This window comes from Oxyura jamaicensis, chromosome 7, assembly GCF_011077185.1.
Source record: "Oxyura jamaicensis isolate SHBP4307 breed ruddy duck chromosome 7, BPBGC_Ojam_1.0, whole genome shotgun sequence".
Lineage (NCBI taxonomy): Eukaryota > Metazoa > Chordata > Aves > Anseriformes > Anatidae > Oxyura > Oxyura jamaicensis.
Window position 1 is genome coordinate 17,519,526 of NC_048899.1, and position 21,479 is coordinate 17,541,004.

At 42.5% G+C, this 21,479-nt stretch overlaps 1 protein-coding gene across 13 annotated transcripts in view; it reads left to right on the forward strand.

Moving 5' to 3' along the window:
- Positions 1-21,479, forward strand: part of HDAC4 (histone deacetylase 4) — a 243,219-nt gene that overhangs the window by 148,355 nt on the left and 73,385 nt on the right. For all 13 annotated transcript variants that reach the window (XM_035330833.1, XM_035330832.1, XM_035330836.1 and 10 more), the window contains 3 exons: positions 4,484-4,605; positions 16,735-16,866; positions 19,726-19,838. In XM_035330833.1, the coding sequence (XP_035186724.1) occupies positions 4,484-4,605; positions 16,735-16,866; positions 19,726-19,838 (367 nt within the window). The remainder of the gene's footprint in view (positions 1-4,483; positions 4,606-16,734; positions 16,867-19,725; positions 19,839-21,479) is intronic.

The window sequence follows — 21,479 nt, forward strand, 5'->3', positions numbered from 1 at the left end:
AAATCTCATCTGAGACTTCAAAATTGTATGGTTATGGCATTGGTTAAAGTAGTGAAACATTGGTAGTTTATGCAGAGGTAAAGTCCCACTGAGTTGGTGTCAAGGGTATTAGAAGAAATAGGAGAAACTGAATTTCAATCAAGACAACATAAATCATTTTTCTAAGATAACTGATTTTCCACTGTTCTTAATTTGGACTCACCAAGAAATTTGGGTATTTTATTAAAAGCAGTTGAAGACCCTGTGCGGCACTGTGTTCTTTTATTTTTTCTTTTATTTTCTTTTTTTTTTTCCAGTTGGTTAAAATGCCTAACTTTTAATGCTAAAAAATATATTAAATTAGAATTAAGGGTAGTAAATGAATGCTTTCTTCAGAATCTTTGATCTTTTGGCCTTAGAGAAAGCTCATATAGAATTGTCATCATAGATGAATTTAATCTGATAGAAAAGGGAAAATAAGTTTGGGAGTGGTCTGAATTCCTTATACTTTGCACACTTTTCAATTAACTGCGTTTTCACTGAGCATCCAGCATCCAGAGAGGAATCAAAGAGAAGCAGTCTGTAGCATCGTGCACGTTACAGCGCCAGCTGTGGTGCAGGAGGTTATTCAGCTATTGTGTTTCAGGTTTCAGTCTTTTTCCCACCTTGTTTCAAGCTAATGCTGAGACCTTTCTGAATACAGATGTATTCTTTAAGGTTTGCTGTTGCTTGTGTTCATCTAAAGATCCCTTTCCAGTGATGCTCCAGAAGTGCAACACGTAGAGACAGCAGACAAACTGTTGCACAAGGGGCCATCCTCTTACTTTCAGGCTTGCCATTCCCTCATCTTTCCACCATCTGTTTCGTAGTGGCGAGAGGACCAGTATTTTGCTTTCTAACTCAAGGCATGGAGAGGGAAGAAAGAGCCTCAAAGGCCTCACAAATCTTTCTAAGGGCATGCGTCAGTGATAAGTCGCAGGCAGGCAGACATGAGCTCGTTTTGCCAAGCCTTTGAGGGGTGCAGGCAGTAGCAAGGCTGTGGGACTGCAGTGTATGGTTTTTAAATGCAGCCCTTCACTTGTTAAGGGACAAGCTGAAGATTTTAGTTTCCATTCTGTTAAAAAAAAAAAAAAAAAGAACACACACAAAAAAAGATAAAACCTTTAAATTAATTACGTATTAGTATTTATTTGTATATCATCTCATAGGTTACCAATTCAGTTACAGAGATATTTACGCACATACTTGTAATGTGATTTAATTGGGTGGTGTTTGGATTTAACACACGCAAACGAGGCTTGCAGAAGATAGACTTGATGCTCCTACTGTGAGCAGGCAAACCAATTAAATGGTAACAGATGCTGAAATAGTCTCTTAAATGACACGCCTGCTTTTAAGCACTTCCTTTGGTATTATTAAGGTTTGCGAATTCCTTTAAAAATATTTTAAAGCATTACTTGAAAACAACAGATCTCTTAAGGGTATTGAACACCACAGCAATTCTACGTCAGTGGCTTTGACATGAAATACGTTCCACTCACATGTGAAATAGCATTTGTGTCATTCCCCGGCCCGCTGGGCCTGGCTTGGGTTGTCCATGGAGCTGTGCAGATGCGTTTACCAACAATATCTCACACATCCTTAAACTTCACCCAGCGCTGTTGCCGGTACAGGGCCAGTGGGTGTTTATAGTCATTGAATGTTTTCTAAATAATCACAAATGTGGAAGGACATGGATACACACAGACCCCTCAGATGAAAAGCAACCAGTTACAGGGGTTTTGCAGAATATGGTCATGGTCCGAAGGATCTGCTACACGAAAGGAAGATGCGGTGCTCAATACTGTTTCTTGGAGGCTTTCACAGAGGTCTTGCTCAGTCTTCAGCTCTATGCTGTTCAATCCATTTTGTAGACTCTTTAATATATGCAGCTCCAGTCTATATGTAATTGTTTAAAATCGCTTTGTGGGCTATAATTTTCAGATTATGTTAATGATAGGCAACAGAAGAAGATGTTCTTTTGAATTTCATTGTCAGACTGTCCCTCCTGTGGATTCTGAATCTGCTGGACAGCCCTGCTCACAAGAGGTTTGGCTCTTGAAGATACTTAACATAAATAAGAGTGTCTTAACAGGAACATAGACAGAGCACCTCAGGCTTAACAAGCAGGGCTATTATTTCCCTAGGAAGTTTTCAGAAATGTGCTTGGGAAGTAGCCACTCAGCGGAGTAACAATCATGAAAGGGAGTTTAGCTGAGTATTTGCATGTTAAGGAGATAGAGAGAGATAATTACACATTAAATTATTCCAGCGTACATGGATGCTGGCATTCTCTGTACACAAAGCATTCTAGCACAGATACATATGTTTGAATATATATTCAGTTTACATTGCATGAATGTGTTTGAAGCGTCACGCATGCTTTGCTGTGTGCGTAGGTAGAAGGACCTCACAGCCCAAAGAACAGGGAATGTGTTATGTGAAGGTATGTACTTCCAGGAATGCCTGCAAACTCGATTTAGTATACAATTTCATCTCTTTCAAGACCTCTGAAATTCTTGAACAGGCATGCAGACCAGTGCATTTTGCTCGAAGCAGTGTAGGGTGTTGGATCCCAGTCCTCGAGCAATATAATGTATTCATGTTTGCAGAGTTAAATATCTGTCATTCAGCAACTCCAAAGCACATCTAAACAGGCCCTTTGAGTTCCTGCGCATTCCCTAACAAAGTGATGAAAATAGCTTCAATGTACATGATTGTTCAGCTTAAGTCATGATTTTAAAAAAAAGGAGGGGGGGGGGAGGGAGGAAAAAAAAGAAAAGTCTATTGCTTGTATAGGCAAGAGCAGAAATGCCATTGTGTGACATGGTGGGTTTGAGGGCTCTTGGCTTGCAGAGCCTGGGCTTCCTGTTTGTGAAACATCTCTCTGTGCAGCCTTCCTATGGTATGAGCAGATCTGGGCAGAGAAAGCGACTTCTGTTTTCGGGAGGGATTCAAATATTTTTCAGTTTGGTTCTGTTTTGATTTCAGGTGATGATTAAACTGTGCGTGCATGTGGGCATTTATTGGTGCGAATGTAAAAAAAGTACGTGCAAAGATGTGTGTGAATGCTAACGTGTAATACAACAGAGTGAGGACAAAAAAGTATTTAGCCTGTGTTTACAGAGAAGTTTGGAATATAAAGGGGGGAGGATTAGGAAACCACAGTGAATCATACTGCTTGGTAAGAACGGTTGGGATGAGAGTCTTGATGTAGATATTTGAATAAACTTTTCAGAGGTTTTTGTAACAATCATGTAGAAAACTTGATGCAGTTTCCTGGTATTTTCTTAGTCCCTTATATTTTGAAGGGTATGACTTGCATTGGGATTGATCAAACAGCCTACCTCTGATTTGAGCTTTCAAAATGTACTGTTCAAGGAATTGGATGAATTGGTATAATTTTCAAATGGCTCATTTTTGATCCTTAAAGAACCTTTTATAGCAGAATATTTTAATCAAGGTCTCCAAGAACGCCTGATTATTAAACAATGTAGAATTTCAAATCCTCACTTCTTTTGGTGAACTGCTTGCTTGGTGTTGTCCCATATTGTTTAGCCATTTAAAGAAGTAAAACAGGGTTTAAGTTCTGTTTATTTGAACTTAAAATGTAAAATTGTTTGATAGCTGCATGGCTGTCACCTGTATCGCTTAGTCAGTTATTCTGTTGATCTGCTAACATAAAAAGTGTGGAGATTTCCAGAAGTCTGTACTGATCGGGGTTCAAAGAGCTCCTGAGAAATGGCAAAGCTGGACACAAGTCATTAAGTAGGAAAGATGAAGCCAGCAAGCTGGTAGGAGGTTTAGAAAACTCTTTCATTATTTAAAATCCTTAGCAAACAGCGTGTGATTTACTTCCACCAAGCAGCCTGCTCAAACAGAGCTCTAAATTATCAGCCTCTACAAGTTAATCTGGAAGGGTGTTGAGTACTTTGGCCCTGTCACTGCGAAGTGCTGGGGTGAGGATACAGCGAAGCAAGAGGCAGAAGACCCCCTACGGTTGCTGTTACCCAGCTTATATATTTGGCCCCTAATGAGCTCAGCCTTTGGTTTTATTTCATCCTTAGGCTTTCTCTCAGGGTTTTATTCAGTGAAGGGAAATGGTTCATTCGTGCTGTGGTTGAGGGGAGTAACGACACCCATGCTTAGCTTCAAGGATATAACTTATCAAAACCCAGCCCAAGTACATGCTTGAAGTTATGGTTAAATACCTTAATGAGTCGTGCCTTGCTCAATGGGATAATTCTTGTGCTGAAAATTAAGCATATGTTTAGTTACCTCTCTGTATATTAGACCTTAAACGATCTTTTAGTTCTTTTTAGCTTGAGTGCCTAGAATGAGAAAGCTAGTACCAAGAGATTTTCCTTTTTGTTGTTCACAGTGGAGCAGAGAAGGTGAAGCTGCTTTCATTCCCTCTGTGTTTCACTTGGGTAAAGTTTCTTCCTTTTTCTTTCCATCCGTGTAGGAAGACACAGCACAGCTCTCTGGACCAGAGCTCCCCACCCCAAAGCGGCGTATCCGGCACCTACAATCACCCTGTCCTGGGGATGTACGATTCCAAAGATGACTTCCCACTCAGAAAAACAGGTAATGCTCACATTGATTTTCTGCGCTACCTACTGTCGTTACTGTGACATGTTGCCCTTACTTCAAAAAAGGAAAGAGAAAAAAAAAAAAGTAACCAAAAAGCTGTATTTCATGGAGTGATTTATTTAAGAAGCACTCACCCCACCCTGCTCTCCCTCTCCCCCTTTCAGCTGTCACTGAGTGAAGCAGTGTTAGAGGGAGCCTGGGATTGCTTTGGGTGTGCAGGCTTGCAAAGCTGCATGCAGAAGACAGCTTCGTTGTGTGTCAAAGTTTGTGAGATGTTTTCACAAAGTCAGAACTAATACAGAGATCTGCGTGTCTGAAGTCGAAGTATGTTTTGCTGAGTGAGAAAAGTACCAAGAAAAGTTCATTTCTTCTGGGATTTGCATTTTATATACAAGTTTCTATTTAAAATAAATAAAAATGTTTCTGCCAGTCAAAGCGTAGGGACTTCCTGCAAGGGTTTTGGTTCACACCTAGACAGTTATTTCTCAGTTAGGTTTTTCTCTGCATGGTGGCTAAGCAGGTCAGTTATTTCTCAGCTATATATTATGTAAACCAGTTTGTTTTGGTTGGCCGTGGTCCTCAGCTCCATATCACATGCCTAAGCCAACACAGCCTCAGCTTCTAAGCCAACAAACTTGTGATCGTCAGCAGCTTCCTTCGGGGAACAGCTAAACTGCGAGGAGCTCACCCCAATCTGGGGAGCACTGCTGCTCGCATGGAAGGTGCAGACAGTGCTGCGCGTTGGAAGTTGCTTCAGAACAGGAAAAATCTTTTATTGGAGGATGGAATAGGGTTAAGAGGAAAGCAGAGGTGTAATTCAACTTCACACGTTCTACATGTGCTGCCTAGGTGTTTCTCAGGTATGCTTTCTGGATCCTCAAATGTGCAGGGGTGAGCACTGGTAGTCAAAAAGTGTGTCATCCTTGTGGTAAAGAACGATGATGCAATGTTAACCAGACCTCTCTATGGGTTTTCTGGTGCATGTGCTCAAATTAGCTGCCCTAATCAGTTCCAAAGAACTGGCTGCACCCCCATTTCCTCAATTTCTTCTCCTAATAGTTAAAAGCAGAGCAGGTCTTTCACAGAGAGTGAATGTTTCAACACAATTCTCATTATCTCTGTAAATTGTTGTGAAGATGGTTTATTTCCTTCCACCATCTGACAAGAAAAAAATAAACTTCTGCACTCCTGCCCTGTGCCTCCTGCCTCCCAGCTGTGCCTTAGAAGAGCTTTTGGTGAACTTCTCTTTCTGGACCGCAGTGCCTGTCCTGCTGAATGGACCTGTGGATGAATTCCTGGCTGCCATGCAGTAGATGGTCTTCCCTGTCACCAGGGTGAGCTGGGTGGCAGGTGCCAGACACCAGCTGCACAAGAATCAATTAAAAATCGGCAAGCCCTTCGCAGGATTGAGGTTCTTCTGTTCTTCCTGTGCACACCCTGTGCCTTTGTCTGGGGTGGTTGGGACTTCTGGCGAGAAAGCAAGCCCTTTCTGGAGGACTCCAAAGGCAGAGCTTAGAAGACAGGACTTGCTGAAGGACAGGGCATCCTCTAATCTCTGCTTCTAGATAATGACAGACCAAACACCACGTCAGGTGCAGCAGACGCTGCTGCATCATCCGTGCCTGGGACAGACGAAGAGAGCCTGTCTGGGCTTCAAGACTTGGCCTTTCACAGGGAGGGTGAGTGCTGGTGGAGGACTGCCCTCAAAGGAGACTTCCTTCAGTTCTAAAGCTGTCAAAGCACAAAGATGTGCTTTGCATACATGCCTGCCTGGCAGGAGAAACTGCTGGGCTGCTAGCAACCCCTGCTGCCTTTCGCTTCTGCTCTGCTGAAGGCTTTCAGTCTCCTCTGGGAAATCACAACTTTTCCACACAAGGAAGCATCCCTTGGCATCATACCCATTGCAAAGGGCCCGTGGACAGCATGATTCCAAGGACTTTTTAGTTCTCCTTCTATTCCTTTCGAAACCAGGCACACCATTTCCAGGAAACGCGTGTTAGCACCCTCACAGCATAAAGGGTCTTTGATCAAAACAACTCCCTTTCTCATCAGTGTAGAGGTCCTTCCTTGTCAGTTTTAGTTTGAGGATAGGTTGCCCTTCTCACTCCAAATGTTCTAACAGTGTATTTCTGCAGGAAAAAGGAAAGAGTGTCTGCACATCATGCCCCTTTTCTGTTTCCCAGACTGAGTTCCGAATAAGACTCTGGCTGATAAAAGCCCTGTCAGACAGGGTGAATTAAGGATGATAAATGTATCTAATAGCATTATTAAAAATCATTGTTATTTTAAAACAGGAAGATACTTAGCTGATTTTGTTTTTCCAGAACACTGATGCTTCTTCTTTGTGGGCATTGGCATTAATCTTTGGGGATTGGTGTGCAATACGTACAAGTTCAGGTTGCAAGGTTCAGGGGAGATTTTTTTTTTTCTTTTATTTTCCTTTCAATGCAACAGCACTTCAGTCTCTGGCACAAAGATATCCTGCAGAAATCCCATTGCCAAGAATGTTAAGTTGCTTGGAGAAGAAAGACTCCTGAACAGTCTGGTGTAAACAAAAGGCAGGGAAGGCTGGAGCCCATCCTAAATAAAGTTCTTTATTACGAGTGAGCTTTTCAGATTTTTGGCACCAGTCAAAACTCTGGCTTTGTGTTTGTAATTTAAAACCACCATATCATGTAGTCCAATTTTATTAAATTAGATTAAATATTTGCAGTTCAAATAACAGAGTCCATCACAATACAGTTCTGATTACCAGGGCTGGAATCCACCCAACATCATTGTTAGGGACGGGGGGACTCGGGGCGCTGTGGGAAGGCAGTTAGAGCGATCATTTCTTCTAGGGTGCGTTTTCGGAGTTGGCAGCATGTCCTGCGTGTTGAGAAATTGTTCAGGAAGAATAAACGTGTAATTGCACTGGGTTTTAAAAATACTACCTTTCTCTACTGTCTGATTGTTTAAAGCATCGTGACGTGGAACAGATTATACTTATCCCTCTGCGCACACTTGGCAGTAACTTGCCAGTCCAATGCTCAAGTGTGAATGTTGCGTAAGAGACATGGTTAGCTGGCCACCCTCACTTGTGTAAATGTAGATGTGTGCATGAATAATGCCTTAAGAGTGCTTGAAAACATTCAACATGTGAAGCAGTAAACACTTGCAACGTGTTCCTAATGCATCCTGTCCCCTGAAATCTTACCCTGTTGGATTTCTTTTACCCAATTATGTTCCAGTTTCTTGGCTGTTTGGTTTCTGCATGAAATTGTTGTACTGCGAGGCTGCTGACTGGTACAGTTATTAATTGCTTGAATCCTGCTCTTAGTCTGGCTGTGGGATGCATTTTACTCAGTTCCCTCTATCTAAATTCTTTGGGGCTTTCCCTTTTTAACTGAACTGAGAACAGTTTAGTTTTGTCCTGTTACTTTAAATAACTTAATACAAAGATTTTTTTACTTCCCCATCAGTAGTTTCCTTTACTATATATATACAGACTTCCCCTAGTGCATGCATTTTCCCAATAGCTATCAAGAGGGGAAAATAAAAGTGATCTTTTCTGCTCCCAAGTCAAGTTTGGTGTCTTCCACATTTAATGAGGCTTCACTGCGCTGTGTACTGGGACCCTGGAGGAGAACCTCTGGAGTCTTTTGTAGCTGGCTTGATAACCTCAAGAGTTGTTTGTCAACAGTTTTGCTGAAGTCGCTGAAGTTATTTTTAATGCAGCTTTTCAGTTTTGTTTTTCTAAGAATATGGTAGCCTTATTTTCTCCCCAGGAACAAGGTTTCTTATGGTGTTTCCCGCTTTTTAGAGTTTGATCAGTGGTTTTATTAAAATATGCTCTCAATTAAAATGCTGAAATGACCAACATATCATCAGGATTCATAGAAGCCTGAAGAGGACTGTTTAGCTTTTTAACATGCTTTTCCTCTTGATTGCAAAAGCTTTTTGTTTGTTTGTTTCTAAACGTCCTATGCGGGGCCGGACCACGTCCTGTCAGACACTAGATTTCCTACTTGCTCCTGCAAAGAGATAGAGTCAGGATTCCTGCCGTTCACTGGGACTTGACAGCTAATCAGGATTTCTAAGGAAAGCCATAGCTTTTCAATTAGTTGTCATTGAAATCAGTAGTTTTGCCAAACTCAGCACCTGCTAGAATCGCCTGGCCAACACACATGGAGCTCACTGGGATGCAAGAACTGGAAACATTTCCCTGTCTGTGTATCTCTATTTAAACCTGACCCCAACATGAGGAAAACGATCCATTTATTTGAACCACTCGTTTAAGATGCTCTCTGAAGCTGTAAGTGTAAATGTGGCTGCATCTGTAGGAATCATCCATACAGGCTGTGAGGCAGGCCCAGGTCTCAATGTGTTTTTGCTCCTGCTGTTGGATAAAGCAAATGTTTCCCAAGACAGCCACCATCCTTCAGCCCTCCTCGTACCCAGGTGGGAGAGATCTGTGCCTTTTCTGCTGCTTGGTTCTTTTGCCCTCAGCCAGCTGCTGGTCTTCAAACCTTTCTCCTGACAGACCTTAATTTGTCAGGGAAGTCAGGATTTTTGATGAAGCTGCTGCTACCAAAAATGTGCTCTTTTTCATTTTGTCCTTTGTGCTTATCAGTGCCCTGGCACTTGCCAAGCCACCATGGTTCACTGGCCACAAGGAGACCTCCTGCATCCACCAAGAGCGAGGGGCAGCTGTTTGTTTGGAGTATTTGGCTCAGTTCCTGGGGCTACTTGGCCTAGGGCTCCTGCAGCTACTGCCCGTTTTGTGAAGCATTGCAGGCCCTGGGTCCTGCCTTTTTCTTTATCTCTAGTGTCACAGCCGGCTGCAGATCAGGACGTTGATGGGCATGAAGATTTTAAGGAGGCAAGGATTCCTGTGGTCCCAAATATGTTTTCACTGCAGAACCGTGGGATAGCATCTCAGGGTGTGAATTTCCACTATTTCCAAAGCTAGTCTGAATTTAATGCCAGACTGGGAGTTTACAAAGACATCTTTGGCAAGTATCTGTCTCTGAATTTCCTGGCTAGATAGTAAATCAGCATGTGCATGCGTGTGGTATGTACTTGGGGAGAAATGACAACTAGAAAGTGTCACAGACTCCTCTTTCAGCTACTTTTCTCTGGGGACCAGGAAAAAACAAGCCTGCTACCCAAAAACCCCCATTCCCAGCAATGTCTCTTGCCTTCTGCTCAAGTCGTGACAGACAAAGGAGAACTGGTTATAGGTCAAGTACTGTGTCTTGGGGCTTGTGGTAAAAGCAAGCTGTCCTTAACCTTCACAGCCCACTCGGTTAAGAACTGTCAGGAAAGCTCCCGGGAGAAGTTTTTAGCTCAGCATCATTAGACTGTGGCTTGTGCACTCCTTTGCTGCAGCGACTTCCCTCAAGGAGTAAAGTGATGCAGCAGTGTGGAAACTGCTCCTCATGCTTCCCTGTAGCTAGCACAGAGGGGCAGGCTCTGGTACATCTGCTGGTGGGAGAGCCATGATGGCCAGTAGTTTTCCTGAATTTCATCAGTGTTTGGGACCTACTGCAGAGGGAGTCTCTTTGCAGAGGGAGTCAGCTTTGCCTGTGCTGATGATCCCAGCAACCACTTCAGCTTTCAGGCACCAGCCTCCTGAAAAAACAGGAAAGGCCAATGTTCTGGCTGGTTCAAGCATGAGCAGATGTGCCTGGGCTGCAGGCTGCCCTTCACTCACTGCCCGTCACAGGCCGCACAGACCAGCACTGCTGCGCGGTGTGTGCTGGTAGCCTCATGGTGGGGAGCCCACACACTGGAAATAGCCATCTCCTGTTGGATAGTGCGCTTCTGCTTCCATACAAAGGAGAGGAGCCTAAGGGAGGAAAGCATCCAGCATCCCGAGATGCTGTTGATTTCATTGCAGAGTTGCAGAAGCACAGGGTTGTTTGAGTAGTGTTTGCAGCTAAGCAGGTGAAATTGTTCTGAACTTGTGTTTAAAAGAAGTAAAAGGGAAAAATGAAAGGATTTGTCAATAATTAAGTCTTGCATTTATCAAGAAAGGCACAGTACCTCTCCGAGTTGGTTCCGATTATTGGAATGTTTTAAGTGGTTTGTTTTATGACAAAGATTGTTTAGAGGAAAATAGAGTAGGCTGAAATCCCGGTGTCGTGTGGGAGTATCATTTAGAGAAAGTCTTTGAGCTCTGTACAGCATGGGGTGTCACTCAAGTGTGAGAGCATCCTTGCTTTCCCACCCACGTTGTCCCCGGGGTGACGTGGTCGGAGGCCCGGCGCTCCTGGGCGGCTCGCTGTGTCCACAGACCCACGCGCTGCCCCAGGGCCCGCTCTGCAGAGCAGAGGCATTGACCTGCATGAGAAATCTGTATTGTTATAAATATCGTTTCCTGCTCCAAGTGGAGAACGTCAGTCTCTTTAATCCAAAAATAACTTAATAAAGACAAAAATCACTTATTACCGTGATGCTACACAATAGCTCTTCAGACCAGACCATTGACATTTCAGAGACCAGAACAAACTGAAGCGCAGCTGGAGGAGAGCAGCAAATGCTTTCTTTAATCCCTCCGTTTCTTTTGACAGCCACATCTAAAAGCATGCTAGGGAATTCATCGCCCCTCTCTGTTTCCTTGGTGCCAGTGGCAGCTGTGGTGCTCCATGGGCAGCACTGAGCTTTGCCGAGACGCAAAAGGAGCAGCTGCCCCCTCAGCAGCTCTGCCAGAACATCTCAGGTGCACTTCTAGCATGAGTGCTGGGGATCCGAACGGGTAAAGCAAGGACTTTCATTGGAAGTGTTTCTGGAAGAAATATATTTGTGACCAGGTTTGTTCTGTCCAGAGCTGAGTGATTTGGCCTTTGGGACATGGCCTGTAGCAGGAAGGAGAAGCAAATCTGAGCTTGGAGTGTGTGCCGAGGCATGATGGCCACGTGCCTGTCCTCTGTGGGACAGCTTTGACCACAAGCATTGCATGAACAGCACCTGGAGTGGTACCTTTGAGTCATTTCTCCGAGCTGAAACCCAGAGCGCTGGTGTGCAGAGCAGGTCCCAGCTCAAGGACAAGCCCCGGCTTGGGCCAAGAGCCACCGATGTTGGGTGGCAGGGGCAACACTGCATGCTTTGTCCCACCTTGGGCTTTTATATATTAGCGAGTTACATTTTAGTTAAATTCAGTGTAGTTCTTGAGTTTAAAATGTCTGCAGGGCTATTTTGGGGAGAGATATATATGGGGAGATTACCCCCAAAAGCTGTGGCCGCCATGGGTCACTCACTGCGATCCCCCTGGTTTGTGGTGCTGCTCCCTGCCCCGTCTGCTGCAGGCACTGCAGCTTTCCTGGGCTGTACAGGAATTCCAAGTTTTTCTGTTTCCCCTCTGCAGATCTCAGCGCTGTTTTAAACACCTCACTGGAGAAATTCATTTGGAGGGTTTCATTCTCTCCTCTCTTTCCATTCTTTATCCCCTTTCACATCTCGTGTCTTTCTTCACAGATAATACTTTGAAGACTGCAAAGTTGCTGTCCTTCTTTCCAAGTCTAAATGCAGAGACAAGATGTGGCATTTCCACGTGTTTGTTTTTCTAGTCCAGTTTTGGCTATTCACAATGGAAACCTTAGTGGTGCTCAGTTATGCTGCCATGTTGCGTGTTTCTGTATTCAGGCAAGCAAATGATAGCGAAGCTGTAAAAAGTGTGAACATTGTGTGCTCATTTTAATGGGTGTTAAAACCTCCTTTCTGCTGCTTAGACGCTGAGACTACTAAACTTGAGCATGAAAAATGCCAAGTATTAGCCTTTAATAAGTTTTCATTTTAAGGACACGGTCTTACATAAATACACAAAATAGCCTTTCCACAGAGCTCTTAAACATTGCTCATGCCAACACAGGGTTAGGTGAAAAAGAAAGAAAACCCAGCAAATACCATTTATCTAACCCTTTCTAATGTTACATCTGTGTTCCAAGATGTATTATTTCAGGTCATGCTATCTGTCATGGTACCTAGCACATAAACATAGGGTTTGATTCTGCATTAAGACTAGGTCTTGTTGTCATTTTCCTTTCCAGTTTGGGAATTTTCAGCTGCTATTTGTGCCCTGTGGTACCTGTCTCCCCTGGGTACATTTGTCAAGGACTATATTCTTCTCCTCCTGCCTAGCTAGGCCAGGATCCAGTATTTTTGGAGGGGAGAGTCCACGATGTGCACATGGAGAAATAGCCAGGCAGGGGAGGGAAGAAGTCACACAGCAGGAAGCAAATGCTGAATTGCAGAGCCTGTGGTCTCTCATGCTGAAACAAAAGATAATTTTTCTTTATTAAAATTCTGGTTTATGCAAAAGGCCTGCTTTAGACAGGTTTCTCTCTTCCTCTCTTTTATTTAGTCCTGGGGCGACCCAGACTCTAGGAAAGTGACAAGGTAATTGTGTTGGTCTTCCTCTGGCTGGTGAGGCTTAGTGTGCAATCTAAAAAAAAATAATAATTACAAAAGCATAAGAGCCTTTCTCAGTCTCCAGATCCCAAAATTAAGATACACGAGGACTGGAATTAGAGTTTTCATGGTGCATTGTTTGCTTTTTTTCATAGATGTGGATGGGTAATGGGAACAGGGCAAACTCTGTTCAGGATTTTGTGTTTTTAACTTGCATAGACTTAATGTCAGATTAGTTCAGCGGCTTAGTGGATGCAGTTCCAGGAAGAAAACAATGAGAATGACATAAATGTTGAAGAATTGGATTACATGGGTCCTGCTGCAATAAATGAAGTAAAAGAGGGGTGTCTTGGGTTTGAGCCTGTGAAAACTAGGGAAGCTTTTGGCTTATGTTCTAGTTATTAATTTACTCACTTGGAGAAAAACAAAATATTCTTTGAATAAATCCTTATTATAGGCCAAATTAAGTATGTCACTGCTTAAGAAATCCCACAGGCTTTGCTGAAGCTGACTCAGACTTGGGCTTGTGCTTCATTACTTTGCTAAACAGGAATCAAACTGATTTTTTAATAAATTCACAGTGTTTGTTTAAAAGACTTCTCCACTTTAAGACGTAGAAGACCAGCAAGTTTTATATTTCAGTTTACAGTTCTTAAAATTACTCTAGATAGAAGTCATGGGGAGCAACGCTTTGTCTGGACATGTGGCCTGACAGGATGAGTATCGAGAGGTTTTTAGTGGAATTGGTGTTCCTCAGAGAAAATTGAACTTGTGTTGACTGTCTGGCATTGACAGTTGTGTTGCTCAAATCTATACTTTATTCTTTTGAAGGACAGCTCTCTTCAGTTTAAAAATATATTTTTTATATTATTTAGTAGTTTAATAACCATATGAATAAGCTGAAATTATTGTTCTGAGTTTTGGAAAGGCCTGTATTGAAAACTAATTATTTTATTATGAAATATGATATATGGAAATTCTTTGAACTTGTGGCTGTTCTGCAGTGCTGGTACTGTGGTTTAATTCCCTTCCTTTGGATTAGATAACGCCATATTAGAGGCATGTAGGGATTATGCTCTCTGAGGTCTTGATGACACATTAGATTTGGGATCATATTTGGGGGAAAAACTTGCAGTTCTATCACAGGACAAAGACAGGGTATGTAATGTGTAGTTCTTTAAATAGACATTTTGGTGTTTCAAAGCTTGATCCTCCAGCTGAGGAAGCGACGGAGGAGTATACAGAATACTTTGCCTGAAAATACTTCTGTCTGGCAAATAATCATATGCCTCTTTGGCCCTAACTACTTCTGGAGCTGATTTCTCTTTTAAGCTTGTTATTCTCAGTTAATTCCCTTCCTGTTACATGGAAGGACTTTTTGTTGTGTCTGTATGTATGGGGATCCTACATATCTGGTAGTGCTAGGTAATCTGTGATCCCCAGATCTGTCCTTCCTAATGATTTTTAAGGTGTTTGCAATCCATTCATTCTCTGTGCTTGAAAGCCATACAATTACTTGTCTGTTCCCAACAGAAAGCATACATCAGATGAACACCATGCAGGATATAAATTGCGTATGAATGAAATTTGCACTGAAGTACAATTTATATTGTCATGTTTTTCTTTGTCAGAAGATCTTTTCAGCAGCCGTGGCATAAGCTTGTATTTCATTTGCTGGTTGGCAGTGTGAACGTATCTAAAATTGAACGGATCGGTATCTATCTGTGACACATTCCAATTTAATTTTTAAGATCTTGACCGGAGCACCTAGATGGTTACAAAAACTTAAGACTTGCAAAAAATTAAAAAAATAAATTAAAGCATGCAGCCTGAGGTACTGAATGTTCCCAGGCCCAGAGATTGCTTTAAGAATATTAAGGCAACTGCTGTTTTGAAGAGAATTTCATAAAGGAGCTATTCAGAGTATATACTTGTATTTTATCTCGTCCACTCTTCTAATTTAGTCCTCCAAGCAAACGACAGATTTACATTCAGCCCCCTGCCATTTTATATGTAAATGTCCTATAAGATGATTCTCCCTTTGCTAATGCACTTCGTACTGCATTTTAAGCATCATCTTGATGAGTCTGACAATTTTTTTAGTGCTTCCTTTATCTCTTGCTGGCATTTTTCTGTCCAAAACAGTCATGAAAAGCTCTTTTTTTCCCCTTCCAAAAGTTTCATCAAAGAACTGTTTTGATGGCTTAACTTTAAGCATTTGATCATGAATTCATCAGCTTCTGATTTTTGAGCCCTGCAATTAACATGATTGGTCTTGATCTTTTACATGACCTAGTGGTCAAAGCCAACTGCAGGGAAATATATCTGTAGCCAGACTTAGTTAATTCAAATCAGTTTGTAAACCCCACTTTAAGTCTTCTAAAGAAATGTAGATTATTGGCCCTGGAGTGTAGAGAGTTGAGTGTATCGGTAGTTAATGGTGAGAGCACAGGATTTGCCGGTTCAAAGGGATTAAGCTGCAGAGTTGTTAAGAGATTGAGGAATGGAGAAGATTGGGCCAGTTCACAAATCTCATAACTGTCAGGAGCCCTCAAGCACCAAAGCAGATATCTCATGTATGCTCAGGAGATCACAAAGTTTACAGGGAAAATCATCTCACAGGAGGAATCTTGACTTAAGGCTTCATTACCTTTATAAAAACTTGATAAGCTGTGCAGTGCAAACGTGTTCAGTGTTGCCAGTTGTCATTAACCCGGAGATATTAGGGGATCCCAGGAGTTGTGCTTTGACTTTTGGAGAAATGAAATCTAAGGATTTGGGTACAGCAGAAGTTTCTATTTAAGAGGATATTTCAGCTGTATGGTGTACACAAAGCAAGTCAGACTGTGGTCTCAGGAAATAGATGCACACCTACTTTTGGCAGCCCTGAATTTTTGAAGTATTTGATGTGTTTTTAGATACGGTTTAATTTTGTGGCTGTGATGATGTAACCAAGTATCTCCCCAAATAAACAAATCTTCTCCGCCCTGGCCTTGGCTTTAGCATTGCCCACACTCTCATGCCCTTTTGCTTGAGTTGATGCTGATGCTCATCAGATACCAAGGTGAGGTGCTCTGGGGAGCTGAACCAGTGAGAAAACATTCACCTTTTTTCGTTGTGTGGTTTGATTTGGGTTGCTTTTCATTGTTGTTTTGTTTTGTTTTTGTTTTTTTCCCTCTTTTCTGGTGTACCTCCCTGAGCCAGCTCACGCTGTGGTCCGATGACTCCAAGGGTGTGGGGCTGCCCATTTCAGCAACACATCACAGATAGTGTCCCAGCCCCACAGCGATGCTCTGTGCTGACCAAGCAGCAGCATCTCAGCCATCTCACCGATTCCTGTATTGATTTTTAGATATCGCAAGTTGGGTTCTACCACTGGCTTGGAAGAAAGTTGGGCAGTGGCAGGGAACTGGGGAGTGTGAGTGGTGCTCTCCCATCTAGCCCAAATGAGTTCACAGTCATTAGAGAGGCAACACGGCAGGATGATTATTATTTTTAATTTAAATGTCACTGACTTTCATTATCAGTGAATTCAGATAATACATAGGCTGGAACCTTTTCATTATATTTAGAAGTCTTTGTTCCAAATATATGGTATTGAATCACTAATTTTGTTTAGGCTTTTGCAAATGATGAACTGTAATTCAGCCTTTGCATTCAGTAAAAAATCTACTGAAATGATATTAACTCAAACACATTTTGCCTTTTTTTTTTTTTTTTTTTTTTTTTCAGCATCTGAACCCAACCTGAAATTACGATCCAGACTAAAGCAAAAAGTTGCTGAAAGACGGAGCAGCCCCCTCTTGCGCAGAAAAGATGGTCCGGTGGTTACTGCTCTGAAGAAGCGCCCGCTGGATGTCACAGGTAGGTTGGGTAGGCAGCAGCAGTTGTGCTGCCAGCCACAAGCAAGCGTCCCTTTCCAAAAGCAATTCCTGCCTCTAGTTAATTTTGCAGTCTGGATCTTTTGTGCACCTCTGAATGTTGCAGAAACCTTGATATTGTTGGTGGAGTTCACCAGTGGGTGATGCAGGTGTGTGCCAGCAGCGCAGGTCTTGGGTACCCATCTACTGGAACAGCACTGCCAACTCAAAGAGCATCTTCTGTAGCTAATTTTAAGGCATGTGTAGATGCAGTTATGCCACCAGAGTGCTATTTTTTCCTGAGTATTTCTATGATCTTCAGCAACAGGTTGCAGAGAATAAAATTTCCAAAAGGTGCTTCTACTAATATCCATGGGGAGGCCATAACTCATAACTGTCTTCCTCCAGTAGTAAATGCTTTACAACCCTGGTATGTTTTGGGCTTTGGGCAGATTGCCATAGTTCCTTGTTAAGTAATTATGTTGAAGTTTTAAAACATGTAAGGTTTTTTTTATTTAATATACGTAGCTGGTATTTTTGACTACTTATATGACAGTTTCTTGTTGAAAAATAGTATTCTTCTGGGAATAAATTTCGTAAGGAGGAATCAGAGTAAACTAGACTGTATAGATCACCATAAAGTTAATTCTTAGCACCATCTAGGGATGCCTCTGTGTAAGTACCACTACGTGACTGCTTTCTCAGGCTTTGATCTCTTGAAAGCATGCTGTCATCATTCACACAAACTCAGAGTGAGCTCTCTTAGAGAGCCTGGTGGGTTCAGGACATCCAGGGGTAGCTAGGCACTGCTCTGTGTCAGAGCCCCTCCGTTTGCAGAGGAAATGGATTTCAACAGCTATGCATAATTTATGTCAGATCTGAAAATCAAATTTGCTTCACTCCTCATGTACCGCTCCATGTCACGTGGCTTTTAGGATAAATCAGGCCCTAGTGTCTGACCACTTGATCCCAGCAATGCCTTCAGAATTAGCAGTGGAAGCTGCTGCTTCTCACTGAGCGTGGACCTGGTTCAGGAAGGCAGCCTGGAGCCTGGGTAGGAAAATATCTGAGCAAAGATGAGCAGGAGGTGAACTGTGCCCATGCTTGTAGCTGGCTCTTGGTGCACGGGTGGGAATGAAGAGGGTTTGAATGTTGGTTAGAGCAGTTAGAGGGAACTTTTAACATTCCCTCTCCAAGGATGAGAAAATATTTTCAGTCCCTGAAGAATATAGAGTCACAGTTTGAACGTGCCGGGTACTTTTCCTATCTCTAGGTACTATACGTGAGATCTAATATGTTGTAGTTAAGGATGTGGTACCAAAGAAAAGCACACGTTTTCCATACAGTCAGAATATTCCTCCGAAATGTTTAGACTCCCTCAAGTTGCTTTCCATGGAAAAGTTCAGTGTTATGAGCTCAGTAGGATGTTACTCACTGCTGAGTTTCCTTGATTACAAGATTACAAGAAGCCTCCCCAAATGCAGAGCTGATAAATGGCAGCAAGGCTTTTAAAATATATATTTATTTTTGTAACTGTGGTACTTTGCTGGAGGTCCTTGCAATGATCAAAATAACAAAACAGTATATGCAGAGTAATGCCACAAAAGAAATGATTTAAAAAAACAATCCCTGGAATTGTAACAATTGACTTTTATTTCTACTGGGGGGTCCTAGAGCAGTTAGGCGAGTGCTGCAGCCTGAACCATTGCAGCTGCTGGGAGATTTTTCTGGCATTGGGTAAATCCTGTGCTTGGAAAGGAGGAAGGAAAAAAAAAATATGTTATTTGCCTTCCAAAACAAAAGGAGAAACAGTGGAAGCTGTGCCATGCACCAGGTGAGAGACCTTCTGAGGGAAGTTTTCTGGCTGTTGCAATTTCATATGCTGCTTTTTGTTTGTTGTTATTTCTGCCTCAGTAATGGGGAGGCTTTGATTTCAAGCTGGCCAACTCTGTGGTTCTGGTTAGTGAGTTCACAGGGAACGTGTTGATAAAACATACAAAGCTGAGAGGATTTTGTGAGCGTCCAGGTGATAACAGAATAATCTGGGGGCATTAACTCTGCAATGGGTCTTTCCAGTGAGAAAGTGTTTTACTCCCAGTTGGAGAAAGAGTGGAGAAGACCTACCAAAAAAGAAGGCAGTGCCCTGAAGTGGATGTAGCTCTTGGACCCTCTGGTATTTTGCCTGAATTTTTGTGAGAGGTGCTCAGCCATGACTATGACTGTTTGTCCATTCCCATGTCACTCAAGCAGCTTTTAAAACTCTTAAAATGATTTAATTTGCCTCTCCCACTGGCCTGCTCTGGAAAGTCTCGGTGCCTCCTCATGAAAGTGGAGGTCGGCTCTCGTGCCAGCTCAGGGTAAGGGCTCGGGTTTGGCCATGTGCCTGCAGTAAATCCAGATGCACCTGAGGACTGCATGCAAGAACGTCCACTGTGAGATGGTTCCCTTCTCATTCGAGCAGGATATCCGAAGCAATTCGTGGTGAGAGGGAGTTGTTAGGATTATTGACTAAAGGGGGTAAGCGAAGCACTACAGAAAAATGAAACAAGACAATCCAACATATTCCAGTTTGGCCTCTGTAAGCTTTCCTTGTCTTTTATCATCTTCCAATTGTATTTAAGGTTGTTAATATACTATAAGAGAAATCCACACGAGGTGAAGACGTAAATCAGGTAAGTAGGTACTTGGACAGGCTGTTTGAAAGTGTGTTTGTCAGTATCTTAAGAGCCCTGTGAAGATTTAAAAGGGAGATGGGGAGGAGGGTTGCCTTCCTCCAAAACAAGACTTGAGGGGTTGTTATCTGTCTAAATATCATCTCAGAGATCGCTTGTAATGCTAAAAGTTGGTTTTGGATGTGTTTTAGACTCTGCATGCAACAGTGCTCCTGGATCTGGTCCCAGCTCTCCAAACAACAGCTCCAATAACATAAGCGCCGAGAATGGAATTACGGGATCAGTCACGAGTATTCAAGCAGAGGTACAGAGCCCTTCCTTTCTACAAGTTTAACAGTTGGGTTTCTGATAAATTTGCGCAGAGTTTTAGGCAGTTAGGCATACAAACCAGTGTGCAGCACACTAAAAAACCCAGATCATGACTTGGAGAGGGCTTGGGGAATTTACTTCTCAAGCTGGGCAGACAGGATGCATTACCTGATTATTAAATCTAGTTTGAGCCAGATCTCAAGCTGCTTGTGGTAACTTGTAGTGGTTTTATCGTGAGTAGAGAGTAAAAATAAAGTGATTTGACATTGTAAAACATCAAGAGTATTTCCCAGTCGAATACAAGGATTTTAAAATTTGGGACATTTGTTCTCTTACACAGGGTGAACCTCGTGTTTGCAGTAGGTTAGTAAAAGTGTGGCCGAACCAGAACTGGCTTAGAGGAAACAGATTTAACCTTTTTCTCTCCACTCAGGATTTGGAAGTGTGGTGCCAGATACTGTGTGCTAGTTTTTAATCCCATAATCTCTCACCATCGCTTGAGACTTCTCCTGCGGATGTCAAAGGCAGGGTATCTGGCTGGACAAAGAGGAGGTTGATTCAACAGAGCAAGTCCTGTGTTCAGGGTTACTGAAGCCCCCCTTTTTCTAAAGGCAGATTTTGGGGTGTGGGCCATGTTGACTGGCTCCCACTAAGGCCTTAGGTGTAGAAGACCAGGGTGGTTGTGTCATGTCAGCAGTGTATTTCCTTTTATCCAGCTTACTGTTAGCTGTTCCCCCCATGAATGTAGTGTCTGTCTTAACATCAGGACTGTAAAAACAAGCTTGAGCTTGGTTTCCCCAAATTGTCATTCAGAGTTGAAAAGGACTTCTTACAGCAGAAATGTAGGCCCTTTTCACTTTCTCGATTTGCATGGGTTTGCACTTTATTTTTATTTCTAATGTAGCGCAGCATGTAGACATATTCCCTGCATTAATACTCTACCCTCTCCCCTGCCAACTTACCAACACATAACTCCATCCACTTTATCGTAGACCTTAAAGGATTAAGTCAATTATTGTAAGGATTGAAACAGTGTAAGGTAGAATGTTCGCCTGACACTGGGAACTGAAGCTGTTCTGAAGAAATGTGGTTTTTTGAGATGCACACTGCCTGTTAGTTGGAGGAGATCTGGGAAAAGACGTTACGGGTGGGGTTGTTTATCAGGTTTGCAGAACTAAAGCCTGGCTGAGCTGGGGGCACGTCTTAGGTAGGTTCCTGTTAGCCCCAGGAGGACAAGCACTTAGCAGCTGTCAATCTTACCTATACTTTGTGCACGGCAAACTTCCAAGCACTAATGATGGAATTGTTTGGATTTGACAGTTCCTTGTGGTACAAACATAATGGGAATGTTCCTGCAAGTCAGTATTATCTCCTGAAGGTATATATGAAGATGTAGCATTCTCCTTAACCATTTAATTTTTCAAATAAATAATTTGAACTAATTATCTGTGACTAGATGCCCAATATCTAATAAAATGGACACAGACACAAACTGTAAGAAAATGGTTTTGATCAACTGCTAGTAATGCAGCAATTTTGTAAGTCAGGCTTAGGCATGAGAGGTGCAGACAATTTGGAAGAAAATACATGTACTGCCAAAATGTGTAACTGAGAGTTGAAACCAAAAATGTCAAAG